Raw genomic sequence first — 22,950 nt, 5'->3', positions numbered from 1 at the left:
GGGAGTTAATATTGCCTCAAGTGAATTACAAATAATCTGAGAACACAAAAACAATTTCATCCAGTAAACCTATCTAAACCTTTTTGATTGAAAAGCACAAGTTGCAGATGTGACTGTTTCCCATTGGTGCAGCTGGAGCTGTTAAGTATCACTGTGCTCACAGTTGGGTACTAGTTTTGGAATGTCAGTCCTGCTACAAGCAGGTTATTTTGCACTGCTCCATCACAGGCTGTAATGATGTTACCACAATACATTAGTCACGTGGAATTTCCTTTGCTACTGAAGTGCTCTTCAATTGGATTTTTTCTTTTTACTAAATAAGTACATAGGGGGGTGCAAACTGTTCTTTGAAAGTAAATTGGAAATATTTTAGTACTTGAAGCATTTAGTCAATCTGACATATAATGCTTTCAGCAAAGATTACTTCTAACGAACTTCAAAGGACCAGAATGGTGCAACTGATTTAACTGATGCAAAACATTTTTTTTTAAAGTACGTGATATGTAGCTCCTCTGATGGCTCAGATGATAAAATCATTGGTGATTTGAGCCAAAAAGGATGAGAGAGACCCAGTCCTGATCCTGTTCTGTTCGGAGAGCTTATTTCACCAATAGGGAGGCACTATAATTGGCCTCAGTGCCACTGGACTAGAGAAGGGAAAAGTCAGCCTCTGTTCCTGCTCCTGATGACTATCCAGTGCCCACTGCTGTTAAAGTTAAAGACATCAAGTGATAGATTGGGCCGTGAACAATGTCCATTAGGGTTCGGTATCTGGAGGTCAATGCCTTCAGGAGAGGGGAGACATTTGGGTGACTTCCCTCCCAACGCTAAAAGTTTAATGAATGTGGATTGAAGTTGCTTTCTGTGAACCAGTAACAAACACATCCACTCATTGGAATGAAATCCTTTACCCACTATTCCAACTAAGATATTAGCCCATTCATTAAAATAGCAGAGAGAGGGATTTCATATGGCAGTAATAGGTTCATTACTAATATCGTACAGTGTAAATTCACCCCAGTGGAGCAGAAAAACGGTAAAAATGTCTATGTCAGTAAGGTATTTTATGCTGCTTTACAGCAGGTTTTCTTCATATCTTACCTGGAACAATGTTGGAGTATGACACGCTCGATACTCGCTGGAAGAGGTAATCTTCTGTGTCATAGCCAGTTACCTTCAAGAAGAAAGCCTCATCGGGTGGAATAAAGTCAGTTACATTCAAGATGCTGTAAGGCTTGTGGCCAGGGTAATACTTCACAGGAATAGTCTTCAATGCAACGCCCGAGATGCCAAGGAGTTCCACTCGATCCACTCTAGCAGGAGGGGCAAGTCCAGTTGTATTCAGTAGTAAATATGTTGGTATACCTGTAAGTATGAGCAATATGGGGCACAAGGTATAAAAAAGTTCAAAATAAAACCTGTTCAGGGTTAAAATACAGTAGGAAAATGCTACAGTTTGAACTAATATGAAACGATAGTGCAAATAATTTAACCTTTAGTCTGGTACAGGTCCAGGGAAATTCTAGTTTCCCTGTGCCAGTCTTTAGTTCACGCACTATGATGCCAAAGCAAACACTAATATTGCAGTAATAAAGTACCTCAACAACCAGGCGTAGCTTTGTTATAACATTAAACCTACAATACTGAAATATAGTAAATAAATCAATATTAAATGAAACAAAAAAAATGTAATCACGAAAGCCTCTCAATTCCTCATCCATTTGGGAGGTGGGACCCATATTTTTTTTTTAAATTGGAATTTGACTGAAAACAGTATCAACAAATTGAGGCTTATAAGTCTGAATATTTACATGGTTGCATCATAGATCCAACATCAAACTAATATTTGCCATCTGCAGTGCCTGTAGCCTTATTGCATCTAGTCATGAAAATGCACCCACCGTGCAGCAAGGTTAAAACAGGTTAGTTACAAACTGACCTTGTACAGGCCTGTTGCTAATCTTTTTAAAGTTCGTTGTTGGTTTTCGTGAAAATCCAGCTCGAAAGTCAATGGTACTGAGTCCTGTGATTCGAACTGAATGTCTTCCAGCACTTGCTGTCTGCAGGGGAAAAAAACACACACAAAGATCTGGGTCATGTATTAAAACCAGGGCAGCACATTGCAATACTATTCCATGTATGGTAAGATACAAGTTTGCATCCAAATGTCCTCCTAAACCAAAGTCCTGATAGTTGGGGGAGGGGGGGTTATTGTTTAAGGATGCATTGACACTGCACCTCACCGTTTCAGATCTCCGGTAGCTGCAATTCAGGCCCCAGCCAGGCAGAACCCCATTTGCGGTGTAAAACGGGCGGCCAATCTGATCCAGTCAGTTTTCCGCTGGGTGGGTTAGGTTAAAATTACTCCAAAAGGAGACTGCTCTTTAGTTTTATTTGAATCCTGTTCCATACACACAACACAGGTGAAGATGCCAAGTCGAGAGAGGGTGGGCAAATAACCATTGCTGCTACTCATGCAGCTCCTAGTATCTGGCTCATGAGCAACACTGTTAGAGGCTTCGGAGCAGACCATCCTCCCCACCACCCACCTCCCCGATCTTTACTGTGCATCAGGTATCATTGCATTTGTGATAATAGCAGCTTATAATAGTTCATCTGCATGAACGTAATTTGCTACGGAGTTAAATCACAACACAAATTAATTTCATATTAGACTCGGCGCCACTACGACGTCAGGACATCTTCAGAAATGCTATAAAACAGCAACATTCAAGGATTGTGGTTCCCACAATTTAAAGGGTATAAAACTGCAGGGTTTTACACTTTCTAAATTGCCACAATGGCACCAACATCCTGTTTTCTCCCTGTGTCTGCAGCACTTAGCAAATAACTTGCTGTGAGTTCACCAAGTTCTTACACCAATTTCCTCCCTTCCTTCCTATACCTGGGCCTCTTCCAGTTAGCAACTGGCATTTTCATCAGCTATCTTTAAACATCTTTTGGACTTTTCCTGGTCTGTGAAGTGCCATTTAATTGCACCAGGTTGAATCTGGCATAACAATTTGTGTCAAGTAAAAGAGATTGGAAAAGAAGTTACAGTTTTTTCATGTCACAATGCTCCAGTAGTTTGTTGTGAAGTTGTTTCATCATTTTACATGGTGACAGTTGAAAAGCTGTGTTATTCACAGCATGTACAAAGGCTCCCTGTTGCTAAAGGGAATGAAGGGAGATGTGCTGTCATACTCCATTCGCGCCACTAAACTCTTACTGGCTTATTAAAAGCGATGTCTACTCAAATACCTCACAATTTGGCACAATCAAAACATGCCAAACAGCTACAATGGCAGTCTGTGTTCTTAACGGAATCATCATATTTAACTATTTTACATAATTAATAGTAAAGTCAGGTAATTACTGCTGTCGACACCTATATTGGACCAAAGATTTCTAAGTGTTATACATCCATTGGCAATGTGAAAGTTCCTAAAATTAGGGGCTTTTTGTTCAATACATTATTATCTCAGCAGCTACATTCACCACTGCTGCTGTATATCCCAGAGCATTAACAACAACAAAACGATCATGTTATGCAATGCCCCTGGTTACACTGCACCAATGCAGCTTTTCTGACAGTCATATCAACTGCAGTTATACTGCCTCTTCATGCTGGTGACCAGTAAAGATGTTGAACAGCTTGGAACTGAACTAGAGAGACCAGGAAGGTCTTAGTTTCAATCCTTGCTCAATACTGAGTCAGCTGATCTCAGTCAGGATGGAGGTGAGGTGTTAGATTTAATGTCAGCATCCCGAGTTAGGTGGGGAGAAAATAAATCAGACAGTTTTCTCTTGCTAGAAAGCACATGTTTGTGGGCATCAAATGAGACTTGACTTGTCGTTGTCCCCCTCGCCCGCCGTGGAAATAGCCTACTGGATCACAACTGTATAAGCTGTAAAGACCATTAGGTTAAAGGTGCTTTTCAGCTTTTATATTGAACTTAATTATGTTATGGTCATTGTTTGCTAGATGTTCCACACCTTACCTACTTGCCCCATTCCATTTCCAAGAACACAGCTTGCTTCTCTGTTTGACTACAACAACAAACAACTTATATTTATATAGCACCTTTAACGTAGTAAAACGCCCCAAGGCGTTTCACGGGAATATTATAAGACAAAAAAATTTGACCGAGCCATATAAGGAGAAATTAGGGCAGATGACCAAAAGCTTGTTCAAAGAGGTAGGTTTTAAGGAGCGTCTTAAAGGAGGAAAGAGAGGTAGAGAGGCGGAGAGGTTTAGGCAGGGAATCCCAGAGCTAAGGGCCTCGGCAACAGAAGGCACGGCCATCAATGGTTGAGTGATTATAATCAGGGATGCTCAAGAGGGCAGAATTAGAAATGAAATCAGTGCAGAACACATTATAGAACTCCCGCTCCCGCTTACATTACTTTTACCACTGTCTATCTAGATAATTAACACCACCATTATTATGGATCTATGTTTCAGCATTTTTCTCTCATTTATCTACATACATCTTCTACTTAGTTTCAATTGTTCAACAGTCTATAATAAGCACCCAATAGAGTAACCATTCCTTTCTTATTTCTTACCTCCAACCAAATTGATTCAGTTTTATCATCCCCTTATCATGCTTACATTCTAATACTGTAATTGAATCTTTGGTTAATACTGTCACCGCCCTATTTTCTATGGTCTAATCCTCCTAAATATTTTGTAACTTAGCCTATGCCATATTTCTGTTAATGCTATTATATCATATGTAAACCATGTATATTATAAAATATCACTTACAAATGCCCCACTCCCTTCGCCCCACAATTGGTGGCCTTGTCTTCAGCCATCTTGGCCCTAAGCTCTGGAATTTCCTTCCGAAACCTCCACCTCTCTCTCCTCCTTTAAGGTCCTCCTTAAAACCTACTTGTTTGATCGAGCTTTTAATCACCCCTCCTAATATCTCCTTCTTTGGCTGAATTCTAATCTGGATTACCAGCATGTGTCTGTCCTGTGAATTTAAGCTCTTGTGAGCTGAATTTATGTTAATATCACCATTTTAAAGAAATTATACTGGAAATCCTCCTATGGAAAATGTCAGAAATCCTGAAATGAGACAACTCCCCCGCCACGCACCCACCCCCCCTCAAAGCATTACATTTTAAATCCTTGTCTTCATCTTTAAATCCACCTATGGTTTTGCACCATCTTACCTCTGCAAGTTTCATATTGTCTCCTACACCTTCAGTCTTCTGACTTTGGTCTTTTGTTCATCCCACCTTTGCTTTTCCCCACCATTAATGGCAGAGCCATCAGCCATCTCACTCCAACTCGCTGGAACTTTTTCCTTAAACTGTTCTGCCTCTCCACTTTCCTGCCCGCTTTCAAAAACCTCCTCAAAGCCCATTGTTTTGTCTCAGCTTTCAGTCCCCTTTCCTAGCACTTGCACCACATCTCAGTCGCCATTCTTTTATCTGTTTTCTTTGTTTTCTCTCTCCAACGTCCCCTACCCCCTGCCCCCCACCCCTGACCACCCCCCCCCACCCCCCGCCAAACAAATCTGGGACATTTTGTGCATAAAAGATGCTATATAATTACAAGTTGTTATTGATCCAAATAGATCATTCTAACAGATCAAATCAAATTATGTTGTTCAAAATAAGCAATAATACAAAAACATGACCAATAATGAAAAGAAAATGATTGACACATTAGATAGTCAACCAATGCAAAACCTTGCCCTGGGGCAGCAGCACATTGTAGACGTATAAACACTTTTGTGTAGAATGTGTGTATGTTAACACGTTCTGTGTTTAATTAGATTGAGTTCTTGAAAGAATGGTTGAATGGGCTATGGTACAAAGCTTTAAAAATTATTTTTATCTACAGAAATTGTGATCCAAGCATAACATTTCTTGGCAAACTAGTTTTGCATTTATCAGGATCGAACTGTACTTGATTGGCATCAGCTTTGATTCTGTCTGCCCACCACAGACCCACAAAGGTTCCTGGGTTTCCTTTGATTTTATTCTGGAAGCTGTTTCTGCTTAGTTGTCCCTACCTACAAGAACGTGATCTGTAAATTAACTAGGGACACAACAAATGATTTAATTATTGATGGGCTCCTGGGACATGTCTTTCAGGGTTTGCTAAAATCGAAAACAAAATGAAAAACAGCTGCTGAGTGAATGCCATTATACTGTGATAACCTCTGCAAAAATACATTAACTGCATTATGTTTCATTTAAATCTATTACAGTACTACATTTATATCCATGCTAAATTGTACTGATGTCTACAGGGTATTAAATATAATTTTTTTATGGTTTAGAACATTTGTTGGACAACTTGATGCAACATGGATGTCAGCAGGATGGGCCAGAGATAGGTCTAGGTACAAATGCTGGCTGATGTTTTGTTCAACAGAGTGACTGCTGCCAATGACCAGAAGCTGCGTAGAAGTGTACTGCTTCTTTTTAACCGAGCCCGCTCCGTTCCCGGCTTCTTTTTAAACGAGCCCGCTCCGTTCCCGGCTTCTTTTAACCGAGCCCGCTCCGTTCCCGGCTTCTTTTAACCGAGCCCGCTCCATTCCCAGCTTCTTTTAACCGAGCCCGCTCCGTTCCCGGCTTCTTTTAACCGAGCCCGCTCCGTTCCCGGCTTCTTTTAAACGAGCCCGCTCCGTTCCCGGCTTCTTTTCTATTCACAATATATATTAATGATCTAGACGAGGGAACTAGGTGTAATATCTCCAAGTTTGCAGACGACACATGGCTGGGTGGGCGTGTGTGCTGTGAGGAGGATGCCGAGAAACTCCAGTATGATTTGGATAGGTTGGGTGATTGGGCAGATGCATGGCATTGCAGTATAATGCGGATAAATGCGAGGTTATCCACTTTGGTGGCAAAAACAGGAAGACAGATTATCTGAATGGCAATAGATTGGGAGAAGGGGAAGTGCAACGAGACCTGGGTGTCCTTGTGCACCAGTCGCTGAAGGTAAGCATGCAGGTGCAGCAGGCGATTAAGAAGGCAAATGGTATGTTGGCCTTCATAGCAAGAGGATTCGAGTACAGGAGCAAGGATGTCTTGCTGCAGTTGTACAGGGCCTTGGTGAGACCACACCTTGAGTATTGTGTACAGTTTTGGTCACCTTATCTGAGGAAGGATGTTCTTGCCATGGAGGGAGTACAGCAAAGATTCACCAGACTGATACCTGGGATGGCAGGAATGACGTATGAGGAGAGATTGGGTCGATTGGGCTTATACTCACTGGAGTTTAGAAGAATGAGGGGGGATCTCATTGAAACTTATAAAATTCTAACAGAACTAGACAAACTAGATGCAGGAAGGATGTTCCCAATGGTCGGGGAGTCCAGAACCAGGGGTCACAGTCTAAGGATAAGGGGTAAGCCATTTAGGACAGAGATGAGGAGGAATTTCTTCTCCCAGAGAGTGGTGAACCTGTGGAATTCTCTACCACAGAAGGCAGTTGAGGCCAACTTATTAAATATATTCAAGAAGGAGTTGGATATATTTCTTAAGGCTAAAGGGATCAAGGGATATGGGGAGAAAGCAGGGACAGGGTACTGAATTTGGATGATCAGTCATGATCTCACTAAATGGTGGAGCAGGCTCGAGGGGCCGAATGGTCTACTCCTGCTCCTATCTTCTATGTTTCTTTTAAACGAGCCTGCTCCATTCCCGGCTTTTGTTGAACAATCCCGCTCCGTTCCCAGCTTTTTTTTTTAAACGAACCCACTCCGTTCCCTGCTTTTTTTCACGGAGCCCGAGTCGCGAAGCGAACAACCAATAAAACCACTTAGACTGCGCATGCGCAACTACATCAACTTCGTTGGCAGCAGTCGCGTCCTTTGTTCAAATGGATTTCATATCATAAACTGGCATGACACACACACGGCACCAATCTATATCTTGTAGTATCAGGAATTTTAGTGCCATTGTACTGCGTTGCATCATGAGTATTGGCATCACACTGTACTAGTAAAGGTATCAGGGCATTGGTGCCAGACTATACTGGCATCAGAATTCGGGTACTAGTATCAGTCTATATTTGTATTTGTTAATTGCATTGGTACCAGTCCGCACTGGTATCATTATCAGGGTATTGGCGCGTCCATATCAGGGGTGTTGGTACTAGACTGTACTGGTATCAGTATCACGGTACAGACTGTGCTGATATTCATACCAAGGCTGCTGTTATTGAGCAGGTGTCAGCTTGTCTTAGATCGCCTCTCACCTCTAAGGCATAAGGTTGTCGGTTGAAGCCCAATACAGATTGAAGCACATAGGTCGGGAAATTGGTCTTGCACCGGAAACCAATGCAAAGTGGCCGGCATGCCTGCAACATGCACCTGAAAATGAAGGCATGAGGCTCACTGGAAATTGGGCCTCAGGCCTCATCTACATAGCGGCAAGCTGTGGGTGGCAATCGGGCAGCTTGCTGGTCGGGGTCTTCTCAAAATCGGCTGGCTCAAACGCTGAGCCTGTCCCCAGGTAGCTCCTGTGGGTGGGGGGGGGGGGGGGGGGCGGTGGGGAGGGCGGCGGATGGGAGGGGCGCGAGCACAGGCCGGTAGCTGCCCACAATATTGCTGTCAAGGGGCCTAATGTTTGTTTGAGGCAGAAATCCCAGGCACTCGAAAGTGGCTGGCTGACTGCCCATTAGGCAGCTGCCGCACTTGTGGAGTGGGCAGGGGTGTGGAAGCAGCCTGGAGGATCGTGCCCATAAATTGTTTTACCCTCCTCCTATTTATTGCCCAGGAATCAGGTGAGACGGGCACCAATTTCTCCCCCCCCTCCATACTCTAGGCTGACACTTCAGTGCAGTATTGAGGGAGTGCTGCACTGTTGGAGGTGCTGTTTCACTTGCAAGACTTTTAAGTCCACCTACACAGGGTCAGAGTTTAAGGATCCAATGGCACTATGTGAATGGGTGCAGGGGCATTCTCCTGGCATCCTGACCAACATGAATCTCCCAACCAAAACCACCTGATTTAAAAAAAAATTCGTTCATGGGATGTGGGCGTCGCTGGCAAGGCGAGCATTTATTGCCCATCCCTAGTTGTCCTTGAGAAGGTGGTGGTGAGCCGCCTTCTTGAACCACTGCAGTCCGTGTGGTGAAGGTACTCCCGTAGTGCTGTTAGGGAGGGAGTTCAAGGATTTTGACCCAGCGACAATGAAGGAACGGCGATATATTTCCAAGTCAGGCTGTGTGACTTGGAGGGAACTTGAAGGTGGTGGTGTTCCCATGCCCCTGCTGCCCTTGTCCTTCTAGGTGGAAGAGGTCGCGGGTTTAGGAGGTGCTGCCGAAGAAGCCTTGGCGAGTTACTGCAGTGCATCTTGTAGATGGTATACACTGCAGCCACGGTACGCCAGTGATGGAGGGAGTGAATGTTTAAGGTGGTGGATGGGGTGCCATTCAAGCGGGCTGTTTTGTCTTCGATGGTGTCGAGCTTCTTGAGTGTTGTTGGAGCTGCACTCCTCCAGGCAAGTGGCAAGTATTCCATCACACTCCTGACTTGTGCCTTGTAGATGGTGGAAAGGCTTTGGGGAGTCAGGAGGGGAGACACTCGCCGCAGAATACTCAGCCTCGGACCTGCTCTTATGTCACAGTATTTATGTGGCTGGTCCAGTTAAGTTTCTGGTCAATGATGACCCCCCCAGGATATTGATGGCGGGGGATTCGGCAATGGTAATGCCGTTGAATGTCAAGGGGCGGTGGTTAGATGCTCACTTGTTGGGAGATAGCCATTGCCTGGCATTTCTGTGGCGCAAATGTTACCTGCCACTTATCAGCCCAAGCCTGAAAGTCGTCCACATTTTGCTGCATGCGGGCATGGACTGCTTCATTATCTGAGGAGTTGCGAATGGCACTGAACACTGTGCAGTCATCAGCAAACATCCCCACTTCTGACTTTATGATGGAGGGAAGGTCATTGATGAAGCAGCTGAAGATGGTTGGGCCTAGGACACTGCCCTGAGGAACTCCTGCAGCGATGTCCTGGGACTGTGATGATTGACCTCCAACCACCACAACCATCTTCCTTTGTGCTAGGTATGACTCCAGCCAGTGGAGAGGTTTCCCCCCCGATTCCCATTGACTTCAGTTTTAATAGGGCTCCTTGATGCCACACTCGGTCAAATGCTGCCTTGATGTCAAGGGCAGTCACTCTCACCTCACCGCTGAAATTCAGCTCTTTTGTCCATGTTTGGACCAAGGCTGTAATGAGGTCAGGAGCCGAGTGGTCTTGGCGGAACCCAAACTGGGCATCAGTGAGCAGGTTATTTAAGTGCTGCTTGATAGCACTGTTGACGACACCTTCCATCACATTGCTGATGATTGAGAGTAGAGTGATGGGGCGGTAATTGGCCGGATTGGATTTGTCCTGCTTTTTGTGGACAGGACATACCTGGGCAGTTTTCCACATTGTCGGATAGGTGCCAGTGTTATAGCTGTACTGGAACAGCTTGGCTAGAGGCGCAGCTAGTTCTGGAGCACAAGTCTTCAGCACGACAGCCGGGATGTTGTCGGGGCCCATAGCCTTTGCTCTATCCAGGGTGCTCAGCCGCTTCTTGATATCACGTGGAGTGAATCGAATTGGCTGAAGACTGGCTTCTGTGATGGTGGGGACCTCGGGAGTAGGCCGATATGGATCATCCACTCAGCACTTCTGGCTGAAGATGATTGCAAACGCTTCAGCTTTGTCTTTTGCACTCACATGCTGGACTCCATCATCATTGAGGATGGGGCTATTCATGGAGTCTCCTCCTCCAGTTAGTTGTTTAATGGTCCACCACCATTCACAACTGGATGTGGCAGGACTGCAGAGCTTTGATCTGATCCGTCGATTATGGGATCGCTTAGCTCTGTCTATAGCTTGCTGCTTCTGCATTTTAGCCTGCATGTAGTCCTGTGTTGTAGCTTCCCCAGGTTGGTACCTCATTTTTAGGTGGTGCTGCTCCTGGCATGCTCTTCAACACTCCTTATTGAACAAGGGTTGGTCCCCTGGCTTGATGGTAATGGTAGAGTGAGGGATATGCCAGGTCATGAGGTTACAGATTGTGGTGGAATACAATTCTGCTGCTGCTGATGGCCCACAGGGCCTCATGGATGCCCAGTTTTGAGCTGCCAGACCTGTTCTGAATCTATCCCATTTAGCACGATGGTAGTGCCACACAACACAATGGAGGGTGTCCTCAGTGTGAAGACGGGACTTCGTCTCTACAAGTTCTGTGCATTGGTCACTGCTACCAATGCCGTCATGGACAGATGCATCTGTGACAGGTAGATTGGTGAGGACGAGGTCAAGTCGTAACCGATCATTTAATTCATTTGCTGTTGTGGAACTTGCTGTGGGTGAATTGGCTGCTGCTTTGACATACAAAACAACAATGACTACACTTCAACAAAGTCAATCCTTTTGGCTGTGAAGTTGTTTGGGATGTCCTGAGGGTAGGAAAGGCATTAAATCATCATCTTCTAACTGAAGCATCAGCCTGGCTACCTGTATTACACCAGTACAAGTACTTTAAGTACCAAAGCTGTATCTTTACCAATATTAGCATGAATATCAATATTAGCCTGTATTGTACCGAGGTGTTGGGCCTGAACCAACATGAGCGCCAGTATCACTATGATAGTCATTTTCATCAGAATTCATAATTCAAATACATAATTCTTTTAAATGCAGATAGATTAAGCCATAAAAAAGTCCGAATGCATTTTGGGTTTCATAAATAGAGGCAAAGAATACAAGAGCAAAGAGGTTATAATAGATTGATACATGTCAATGGTTAGACCACAGTAAGAGTACTGTGTGCAGTTTTGGTCACCCAGTTATAGAAAGGTTATTAAAGCCATAGATAGATTTGCCATCATGATACTAGGGATGAGAAACTAGAGTTATGAGGACCACTATACCTACCAAAACACTCAAAATCCCTCCATCAGCAAATAATCCAAATAAAAACATGTGTCAAAGGAACAAGGATGCTTTATGGACTACTCCTTGTCCACTACTGAGAAACATTTTTTAAGATTTGTATTTCATTTGTTATATCAGACTCCTGAAGCATAGAAAGAGCAGGTAGAATTTTCCCCACAGGAAAGGCATGGAATTGGAATTGTTCCAATAGGAAATCATTTTCCCATTGCAACTTAATAGTTCCAAGTTACAGTATGAAGATATAAATTAATTTTAAGATGGAGGTGGAGGTCAAATTCCTCCTAGCAGAAACCGTGAGAATGCCTAGTCTTCTCCACAATTAATGAGCTGCTATTAAAATTGTAACAATGCGCAGTTTGAAACGTGTTATTTCTGAGAAGGCTATTTAATTAGTGAGTCATTAAATCCCAAGAAAATTGGGCTATTTGATGCAAGTGTGTTAACCTGTTCTCTAAAATTACTAACGGTGGAATTTCATCCCCACTGAGAGAAAACCAATGAATTTGTACAGGATTGAGCCTGATAGTTTATAACAACCTTTTTAAAACTTTGAATGTAAAATGCTAGGTGTGGTTTTCATCTGCCTGCTGCCCCAGTCACGCTGTAAAATGGGCCATAGGCAGACATAAATTTGTAAAAAAAAAATCTCCCATCCATTGGCTGAGGCCGACCTGACTCAATTTTTGAGCAGGTCATGAAATGGGCAGCCCCAAACAGGCGAGTGCCTAAATTTAATATTTAAATCGGGGTCCCATGCTGGTTGAAGGACCCCAATGCAATTTTCACATACCAATGGGTGAAGTGTATCTTTAAGGAGGAAAGAGAGGTTGAGAGGCAGAGAGGTTTAGGGAGGGAATTCCAGAGGTTAAGGTCTAGGCAGCTGAAAGCACAACTGCCAATGGTGGAGCGATGAAAATAGGGGATGCGCAAAAGGCCAGAATTGCAGGTGCGCAGAGATCTTGGAGGGTTATAGGGCTGAAGGAAGTTACAGAGATAAGGAGGGGCAAGGCCATGCAGGGATTTGAAGGAGGGCATTGGAATAGTCGAGTCTAGAGGTAACAAAGGTATGGATGAGGGTTTCAGCAGTAGATGAGCTGAGACAGGGGTGGAGACGGGCGATGTTACAGAGGTAGAAGTAGGCGGTCTTGATGACAGAGAGGGTATGGGGTCAGAAGCTCAGCCTAGGGTCAAATAGGACGCCAAGGTTGCGATCAGTCTGGTTCAGCCTCAGACAGTGGCCAGGGAGAGGGATGGAGTCGGTGGCTAGAAAAGGAGTTTGTAGTGGGGACCAAAGACAATAGATTAAATGAGTTAATACCTTTGTTGAAATAATAGACAATGGAATTTTATATGAACGTGTCAACCTGTTCATAACTGATATTGCACTGTGTGATTTGGATCCATTTCAAGTAGGCATCTGTTTCTACAACGTATTCTGAGACACAGGCCTGGAAATTCCTCAGTGCTGCTGCTACGTAGGACATAGGAACAGGAGTCGGCCATTTAGTCCCTCGAGCCTGTTCTGGCATTCACTGAGATCATGGCTGATCTACAACCTAACTCCATCCACCAGCTTTGACTCCATATCCCTTAATACCTTTGGTTAACAAAACACATCAATCTTAGATTTAACATTAACAATTGATCGAGCATCAATTGCCATTTGCTGAAAAGCATTCCAATCTTCTACCACCCTTTGTGTGTAGAAGTGTTTCCGAATTTCACTCCTGAAAGGTCTGGCTCTAATTTTTAGACTATTCCCCCTAGTCCTAGACTCCTCAACCAGCGGAAATAGTTTCTCTCTATCTACACTATCTGTTCCCCTTAATATCTTGAAAACTTCGATCAAATCACCCCTTAACCATCTAAATTCCAGAGAATACAACCCTAGTTTGTGTAATCGTTTCTCAATTTAACCCCTTGGAGTCCAGATATCATTCTGGTAAATCTACGCTGCACACCCTCCAAGGTCAATATATCCTTCCTAAGGTGTGGTGCCCAGAACTGCTCACAGTACTCCAGGTGTGGTCTAACCAGGGCTTTGTATAGTTAAAGCAGAACTTCTACCCCCTTGTATTCTGGTCCTCTGGATATAAAGGCCAGCATTCCATTAGCCTTTTTGATTATTTTCTGTACCTGTTCATGACATTTTAATGATCTATGTAACTGGACTCCCAAGTCTCTTTGGACCTCCACTGTTTTTAGCTTTTCACCATTTAGAAAGTACCCTGTTCTATCCTTTTTAGGTCCAAAGTGCTGCATCACTATAACTTTGGCTGAAGTGCAGCAGAGGCCCGCCTGCACAGCACTAAGTTACGGTGACAAAGCAGGAGCAGGAAATTCCCGGCCATAATAATTTTACAATTGAAATGTGTTCAATATAATTTTTTTTTTACAAAAAACAAATTCTAAACATAGCAAGCTTCATTTGATACAAAAGCAAAATACTGCAGATGCTGGAAATCTGAAATAAAAACCAAATGCTAGAAATACTCAGCAGCATCTGTGGAGAGAGAAATAAAGTGAACGTTTCAGGTCGATGACCTTTCATAAGATGTTGATCAATACTTACTTGGGAAACTATATGCAAAACCATTTGTGCTGCAGAGGTCAAACAACACCCCATCTTATCTTCTAAGCCTGCTCTTCGAGGTTCAAGTCACTCAGGTTTAATTAATAATGCAGGTTGCTAATAAGAGGCTGTACGGTCACCTTAGATAATGAACTCTGCAATTCTGCAGGCATAGAATTTATCATTCATTACAGGATTTCTTCCCTTGTTTTCCTTCCCCAGTTTTTCTTATTTTATTGGAACCTGGTGGACTGATACCTGAAGTTTTGAATCCCAATGGTGTCTGGTGACACTAATCCTTTAACTCTCACTTAAGTACAGTTTGTTAATCCCCATGCATTTCCCACTTTGCATACATCGACTGCACAAACTGTAGTGAAGAAAGTGTTAAGTGTATGGTGATTATGTAATCCTCTATAATCTTAGATTTTCAAACATTGTAAAAATTCTGAGTCCAGTGTAAATTCTTCGAATGAGACATTAAACCAAGGTCTTGTCTGCCTGTCGCACTGGTTCAGAAGATCCTGTGGCACTAGTTCAAAGAAGAGCAGGAAGTTCTGCCGATATCCTGGTCAACATTCCTCCCATAACTAATATCACCAAAACAAATGAACTGGTCACTTATGCCATTGCTGTTCGTGGGAATTTGCTGTGTACAATATAGCTATTTGCCTGCATAACAACAGTGACTACACTTCAATGTAATTCATTGTATGTGAAGTGCTTTGGGACATTTCTGAGAAATTTAATGAAGTGCTATATAAATATTCTATTCCATTCTATATATATTCACTAAACCAGATACTGGTGTAAATGTTCTCTCCCTCCAGTTCTCAAGGTTCATTCTGAAGCCCCGATTTTAACTCTGGTCCAGTTTAGGGTATGTGGGCCACAGGTTTGAATTAGAAACTCACCGACTGCTCCAGAATTCTCTGGCCTCAATTAAATCCTAGCAACTTCCCATCCTTCCACACTGAATACTTACTGTTTGATACTAAAGAACTGGCGAGCATACGCAGGTTAACAAGGCCATAAAAAATGCAAACCAAGCACTGGGATTCATTTCTAGAGGGATAGAATTGAAAAGCAGAGAAGTTATGTTAAACTTGTATAGAACCTTGGTTAGGCCACACTTGGAGTACTATGAACAGTTCTGATCTCCATATTACAAAAGGGATGTAGAGATATTGGACATGGTGCAAAAAGAAATGACAAGGATGATACCAGAACTGAGAGTTATAAGAAAGACTAAACAGCCTGGGAGCTCTTTTCTCCAGTAAAGAGTAGGTTGAGGAGTGACCTAATAGAGGTCTTTAAAATTATGAAGGGGATTGATAGGGTAGACATAGAGAAAATGTTTCTGCTTGTGGGGGAATCCAAAAACTAGGGGGTCATAAATATAAGATAGTCACTAATAAATCCAATAAGGAATTCAGAAGAAACTTCTTTCCCCAGAGAGTGGTTAGAATGTGGAACTTGCTACCACATGGAGTAGTTGAGGCGAATAGCGTAGATGCATTTAAGGGGGAGCTAGATACACGAGGGAGAAAGGAATAGAAGGATATGTTGATAGGGTGAGGTGAAGTAAGGCGAGAGGCGGCTCATGTGGAGCATAAACACTGGCACAGACCAATTGGGCTGAATGTCCAGTTTATGTGCTGTAATTTCTATGTTATATTTTGTATTTAGTGTTTGATAGTAAAGAACTGTTTTGTGTATACATTCTTTCATGCTCATTTTTTCCTGTCCTGTTGGTAAGTGTAATAATGTGTGTGCTGGCTCGCAAACTTGATGGCAGCCTCACATTATTAAAAATAGGCAACATCTTTCTGGGGATCATACACCATGGAGGAAATACAAAAAAAAGGGCAAGATTTTAATAACTTCTTCCCAATTCTATCTATTTAAAATCAGAAAAAACAGAGTGTAATCATCTGTGGTTATGGCATAAAACATATGTAAGCACTTTCAATACATGACCTATAATCTGGGAGCTCCAAGACACACTCCTCTGAAAGACTTGGGGCAAGTTATGCATCCGGTACATTTTAGGGGCCAATTTGCTATAACTATCTATCTGTTAGAGTCTATCAAACTGTGGTTTTAAAGTATTATAATTATATACTTGGAGTTCCCTGATTTTTCTAACCAAATTTTAATTAGTAATCATTGGAGTTGATTTTCAATCAATGCTGATTCCTTCTTGCTAGAATCCATGGCTTGCAGATGACCAACAAACCATCGTACATCTGTGAACCATATTTAATGTTTCAGCGATGTTGTAATGGACCGTTTGGCAACATTGCAACTCACACAGTCCATTTATCTTACTGTATCTAATCGTCTGGACTGTTGATGGCTATTACACAGAGATAATCTCACACAGCATGTGAGGTACGGTTTTCAATTGAAAAAGTTTTACAGTAATGAGGGCTTTCTGTGCAGCCATGGGGAATGAGTCCATGCTGGCTTGTTCCTCTGTTGTGGCCTGGCACATGCTGTAGTATGTGCTACATTGATTAATCTTTAGATTTGCAACATATTCCATCATTTTCCCAACTATTGTTCGCCAATCTATTTTGTATTTCCTTTCAGCTATAAATAAGGTAGGATGTCGCTCACCTTTGCTTCCAAGCTTATAAATTAGCTCATTGGATATTTAAAAAAAAAACTCCACCTTATTTCATTTCCACTAAAATTCCTGTTCCTGGCAAGACACCAGTTGGTATCATTATTGTTGCCATCTAAAAGTGGATATGGGCTTTAGCAATTTGAATTATAAACATATTGTGAAGGAATATGTGGAGATGAATGGTACATCCAAAGCGTACCTTTTTGGTATAATCTTTGGGGAATCAATTGTTGGGATTTTGTTTCTATAATACCGTTGAAAGAAGTGTGTAGCTATATTGGAAGTATAAATAAAATAGCTAATGACAGGGTAAGAATGCAATATATCCTATTTTTATTAAAATGTTTGGATTTACAATTTTTTTAAAGCAAGAAATTCAGGTTAATAACATGTCATAAGTTCACATTTTTTACAGGTGTTTTATCTTTAAGAAATAAATCAAATAACACTGAGCATTCAGAAAGAAGGGCATCACAGGGACTTTCACATGCCTCCTAGTGGCTGGCAGAAAATGGGGCATTGGTGGATGCCTGGCTGCAGATTCCCTGGTCGCCCCCTTGACCACAGGAGGGGTTATGATCTGGCAAGGCCTATACACGGAGAGAAAGGGGAGGAATTTCACATCCTCATTAAAAAAATATATTATCTGGGAAGGGTCAACTGCTTTTCTACCCTTATTTCTACTGATAATAAGATTTAATAATTTAGTTTAGTCTTGCAAGAGAAATATAAATCTTGCTATAGAAAGCGAATTGTATTTCATCTGTAACTGCCTCACAAGTTATGTTAAAGTGTTCCCAGTGAAGTTTATTGAGCATCACTTATTCCTATGCGCATGTCTTATTTACACAGTGAGTTGCTATTATTTGTAAATACTTGCAAGCACTTAAAAGGGGATTGTTCATTTTGGGGGCGGGGCGAACAACCAGAAGACCAATGCACCATTTTCATCACAATAACATTATGTATCAATGCCCGCATGATGATTTTGTGATGTAGAGACTTGCCTTATGCATATCCTTCGTCTGCCGGTGATCTGGAATCTGCCTCACAATCTAAGCAGCAAATTCCAAAGCATTGCAATCCGAGCTAAACAGAGCTGCTAGTATTTGGAGTAGCTTTATATAAAGACATTATTTTTTAAATGGAAGCGTCATGTTTTTCAGTGCCCTGTTCACTAAGAAGCCATTCTATTCAGAACCTTCACTTCAGCATTTTTAACCGGTATCTGTCATAAACCTATTTACACATTTGGCTGTCCTGACCATTCTTCAGTGCCATTTTTGTGTACTTGAAGCTTACAATGATTTCTAAGGAGCCCTTACACTACAGTGGGTTTCCTCAAAAAAATTACACGCTGGCCCATATTTAACCTTTCCAGGCAGGGAGGCACCAACTACATCCTCTCCTGAAAAAGTGCAGTCACAGCCTTTTCATCGCCAATCTGGCAAATGCCTTGCAGCACAGTTGAGCAAAGCTGCAATAACTACATGCTTCTCAGCAGAAGAATACTAGCATATCTTGTCATTATGACTGTCTTCCTCTGCCCTTACAGGAGGGCGTTTTTATCTCTCCACACTTAATGTGCCTAATTGCCTGTGTCTTGTTATTTGACTGGCCTCAAAGAGCAATTAGTTACTAACTTCAAGGGGGTAACTACGGTTATGGGGGAGGGGGGAGGAAAAGGTAGCATAAAAACGACAAAAAGGCAAATAGATAAAAGGGAATAGCAAAACCACCTACTCTTCTACACTTCCAAGATAACATCTTTTAGAAACTGTATTCGGTCATTAAAATGCAATTAAATAGGAGAAAGGATTATTTTTTAATCTCACCTATATGTAAGAAGTGCAGAACATATTGCACAAGTAAATGAATTTGAATTAGATGAAGCTGCAATCACCTATACCATAGATTGTATTCTATTTATATTCAAAGCTCAATGATATTAATTATGTTCGACTTATATTGTCCCAATTACACTAACTGAAAATTTCAAAAGCTGTAGATTTTAACGAGACAGTGAAGAATTTAAATCTGAGTTACATGTTCAATACAGTGATCCCTGATAAAATACAGAGGTCGACATTTTCAACCATAGTACTCAGAAGTATGGGAATGAGAACATAAAGTTTTGATTGTTCACTTCCACTGTGTCACCCAGTTATGAAAAGCCAAACATTTCAGTCAAAAATGTGCACCAATAGTATTTACAGACCTCTCAGAATGAAGCCTGTATTTTTACAAAGAAAAAGCTCAAACTATGCACATGAACGTAAATTTAAAACTATCCCACATGCGCCACCTTGTTCATGCAGATTTGCTCACAGGTTGGTACAGATGTGACTTTATGGGGTAGATTTTAAACCCCCCGCTCCTTCCTACCTGCCATAGAAACACTCTATGGCATGAACATGTGACATTCCTAGGGTCCAGCATTGCTATGGCACATAGCGTTTCTAGGATCCAGCACTGCTGTTGCACATGGTACTCCTGGGATCCAATGTTGCTATGGCACACAGCACTTCCAAGGTCCAGCATTGTTATAGTACATGACATTCCTGGGGTCTACCACTGCTACAACACATGGAATTTCCAGGAGTTTTATGGAAAATTGCATGCCTAGGGTCCAGGACTGCGATGGCATATTGGACACCCTGGGCTCGATTTTAATCGCCCTGAGGAGGGGGGTCTGGAGGCGGCTGGGCAGCGAAAATCCTCCATGTGATTTTCGTGAGTGTCGGGTCAGCCACTCCCAAACTGACCCAACGGGAACTGGTGGGACAGGTAGTTAAGGCAGTTAAGAGCATGTTAACTGCCTTGCTAATCCTACTTTTACAGGGGGTTCCCATTTTCGTGCTTCTGGCTCCTGTTTCCCATCTTGTCAGAAACAGGCCAGGTTCAAGGAGATGAGTTTCTCGAGGACATGATTTGTAGTCATTGGTGCAGCACTTTAAAAACGCTCCCGTAACATGGCTGACATTCAAATACAACAACTTTGTTGGAGGTTTGGGAAAAGATTTTGCAACTCTACTGACCTTGTGACTGTTCAAGCTGACACCCATCGGCAGTGTGACCTGACTGGAATAATCTCAGGCCACTGAGTGTGCGCTTGCAAGCTTCTTGCCTCAACTGAAATCTATAGCAACAGGATGAGGACCATTTATATCCTCGCATCCTGGTCGTCGGATTCGGAGGAAGAGCAGCCGGGGCAGCAGTACAATCAGCCACAACAGTAGCACCAGCACCAGGAGCGCCAACCTCCTCCTCACCCACCTGATGCTGCACTGGACACAGGGCATCAGCCCCTGACAAAATTGCTCGCCAGATTTTCTTCACTTGATGCTGTAAATCTTGGCTGCCACATGATGCGCCAGGTTGACACCATCTCACACCAGCACCGTGAAGCATCCCTTTAATGTCCAAGCCATTCCATGCACACACATCACTATAGCAGGTGGGGGAGTTATGTCTGAACAATCACTGGAACTCAGTAAGACACTTCTCAATGTGCGCTCAGATCTGTCCAATAAGGGGCACTTTTGGAAAAAGATATTACATTGTATGACAGCACATTACCAGAAACTTCACGTGGACATTGGCTAAACCTCTCAAGTGCCTACCCTTGTGTGTTGTTACTTGGTATGCTTGCAGTAGGATGAGGTCGAGTGTGAGGGGTGGCTAGTGAGATGGGGAAGTGATAAAGTAGATAGAGAGGGTTGGGTGGAGGTGCAAGGTAAGTTGGTGTCCTGGGGAGGTCTCTTCCACCCTTGGAAAGGAAGAGAACCTCCCTGCGTGCTGTGACTCCCTCCATAAGCATATGGAGGGAGTCACTGAAGAGCCTGGTTCAAGTGTTCACCTTTGTGCAGTGATTGTCAGTGTTTGCAGCACCTGATTGCTGTCAAACACTGACAGATCAACAGTCAAAATAAAATTCTGCATGGTCCCTTTAAGGAAACCGGCAGATGACGCATCATCAAATGACATCATCAGACCCACTTCTTGTTAATTGGTCGGCTTAACAAGGTCAATCAAGGAAAAATCGCATCTGCAGAGCGGAGGCAGGACCAGAAGCCGGAAACCAGCTGACCCGCCTCCATCACGCCTCCAGAATTAAATTCGCGGCCCCTATGTCACTACTGGTGGGAAATCCCATTTGTGGCCACAGATAATGGGGGAACCAGTACAAAGGCTCCCCACACAACTTTCCATCCCACCCACAGGAGTTAAGCTGGTGAACCAGTGTAACTCCAAAGGAAAATTGTCCCCACATGCACCACCTTGTTCATGCACAGTTGCTCACAGGTTGATCATCAGGAACAAACTACACTAGACTGCAGAGAAGGAAACACATAAAATAAAATGCTTCTAAGAGAGAAGACTTTGGCCATGCATGCACAAAGGGGACATGTATTCAAACTTTATGTGGGCAAAATCGATACAGCCTACTTCAGGTTATATATACTTGGATCACCACTAGTTAACATTGAACTCTCCCATAAAACCTGACTTCTTATCAACATCATTTTCTGTTTGCCACACAAAGTTAGCCTTTATGATGCTGTTCCTTAAATGCAACTCCCATATTTTCCCATAATAGTGAAACAGTTTCATAGCACAGAGCACAGCCGTTGCACCAGGATCACCCTCCAACACGGACCCCTGGGCAAGGGTGTCAATCCAGGAAATGGCCGGGCCTGGACCCCACTTGTCATTGTAAGAAATACTGGCCATCACTGATACATCAGGTCCCCATCCAGGGTCCGGCCTGGGAATTCCTGGCTTAGGGAGTGCCCACACCACACATTAGTCTTGTAAGGGGCTGGTGCAAATTCCACCCATTACAAGGCCACACGGAAACTCACAGAAACAGCAGAGATCCAACGTAACTTTGTGTCCCCTTATTTCCTTGGGATTCCACTGGTCTCCTGTTGAAGTCATAGTGGGAGACTGGTAGAATCCTATAGAATTTTGGGTGTCTTCAGCGGACTTTATATATATTGTTTTCATACCGATTTACCTTAATGGTCCACAGTCCTGGTTCTGGATGCTTGACATTAACCACCCTGGCAGAGTTTGCAATGTGTAAGAGCTCATTCAGACCAGATCCTTTTTTTATCATCTTTCCTACAAGCCAAAAGAAAAGAAAAATGTTTAATCAATCAATGAAAACCTACCACTTGTTAAATTATTGCAGTAAAACAAAGAACAAAATTCTCCTAAAGATTTCAAAGATAATGCCAAGCTTTTAGTAAAAAAAAATGTTAAATAGAGTTCTATTTTTAACCTTCACCCCAATCTAGAATAGTCCTGCTTGGGTAGTACATTCAATGAGACTATCTCTGGGCAGTTGCCACTCAAGTAAGCAAGGTCAACATTATTCTGCCTCTCAAAACTCAAACAAAGGCCTAGGACCAGTTAGGTCACCATGGTCTCATGAGTTTGAAGGTTAGCCAAGGCTGGGATTTGATCTTGCCACTTCTTCGGTTAGAAGTCCATCACAAAACTATCAGAACCATCAGACTGTTCCTATAGATGTAAAACCTACTCCATCTGGCAGAAGTACATCTTTTACCAGCCAAATGTGGAGCAGCATCAATGAGACTTATGAAGAACCCTGCAACCCATAAGGCTATGTAAAGCAGAGGTAGAGAACCAGGTTTCATCTTAAATCTGAAATTAAATGGCTGAGTAATTAATTTTCTTAATTTAAAATAGGCTTATCTGTCAAGTGTTATCACAGAATCACAGAAACCCCACAGTGCAGATAAAGGCCATTTCGGCCCATCGAGCCTGCACCGACACATATCCCA

At 42.8% G+C, this 22,950-nt stretch overlaps 1 protein-coding gene across 1 annotated transcript in view; it reads right to left on the bottom strand.

Moving 5' to 3' along the window:
* The window catches only part of hmcn1 (hemicentin 1), a 757,099-nt gene that overhangs the window by 530,833 nt on the left and 203,316 nt on the right, over positions 1-22,950 (bottom strand). The window contains exons 6-8 of the mRNA XM_085982583.1: positions 22,158-22,264; positions 1,940-2,060; positions 1,102-1,365 (exon numbers count right to left, since the gene is read on the bottom strand). Coding sequence (XP_085838709.1) covers positions 1,102-1,365; positions 1,940-2,060; positions 22,158-22,264 — 492 coding nt within the window. The remainder of the gene's footprint in view (positions 1-1,101; positions 1,366-1,939; positions 2,061-22,157; positions 22,265-22,950) is intronic.

This window comes from Somniosus microcephalus, chromosome 3, assembly GCF_052327205.1.
Source record: "Somniosus microcephalus isolate GS21.2 chromosome 3, FLI_Smic_1.0, whole genome shotgun sequence".
NCBI lineage: Eukaryota > Metazoa > Chordata > Chondrichthyes > Squaliformes > Somniosidae > Somniosus > Somniosus microcephalus.
The sequence above is the reverse complement of the archived record's forward strand: the minus strand, read 5'-3'. Positions and strand labels throughout refer to the sequence as shown.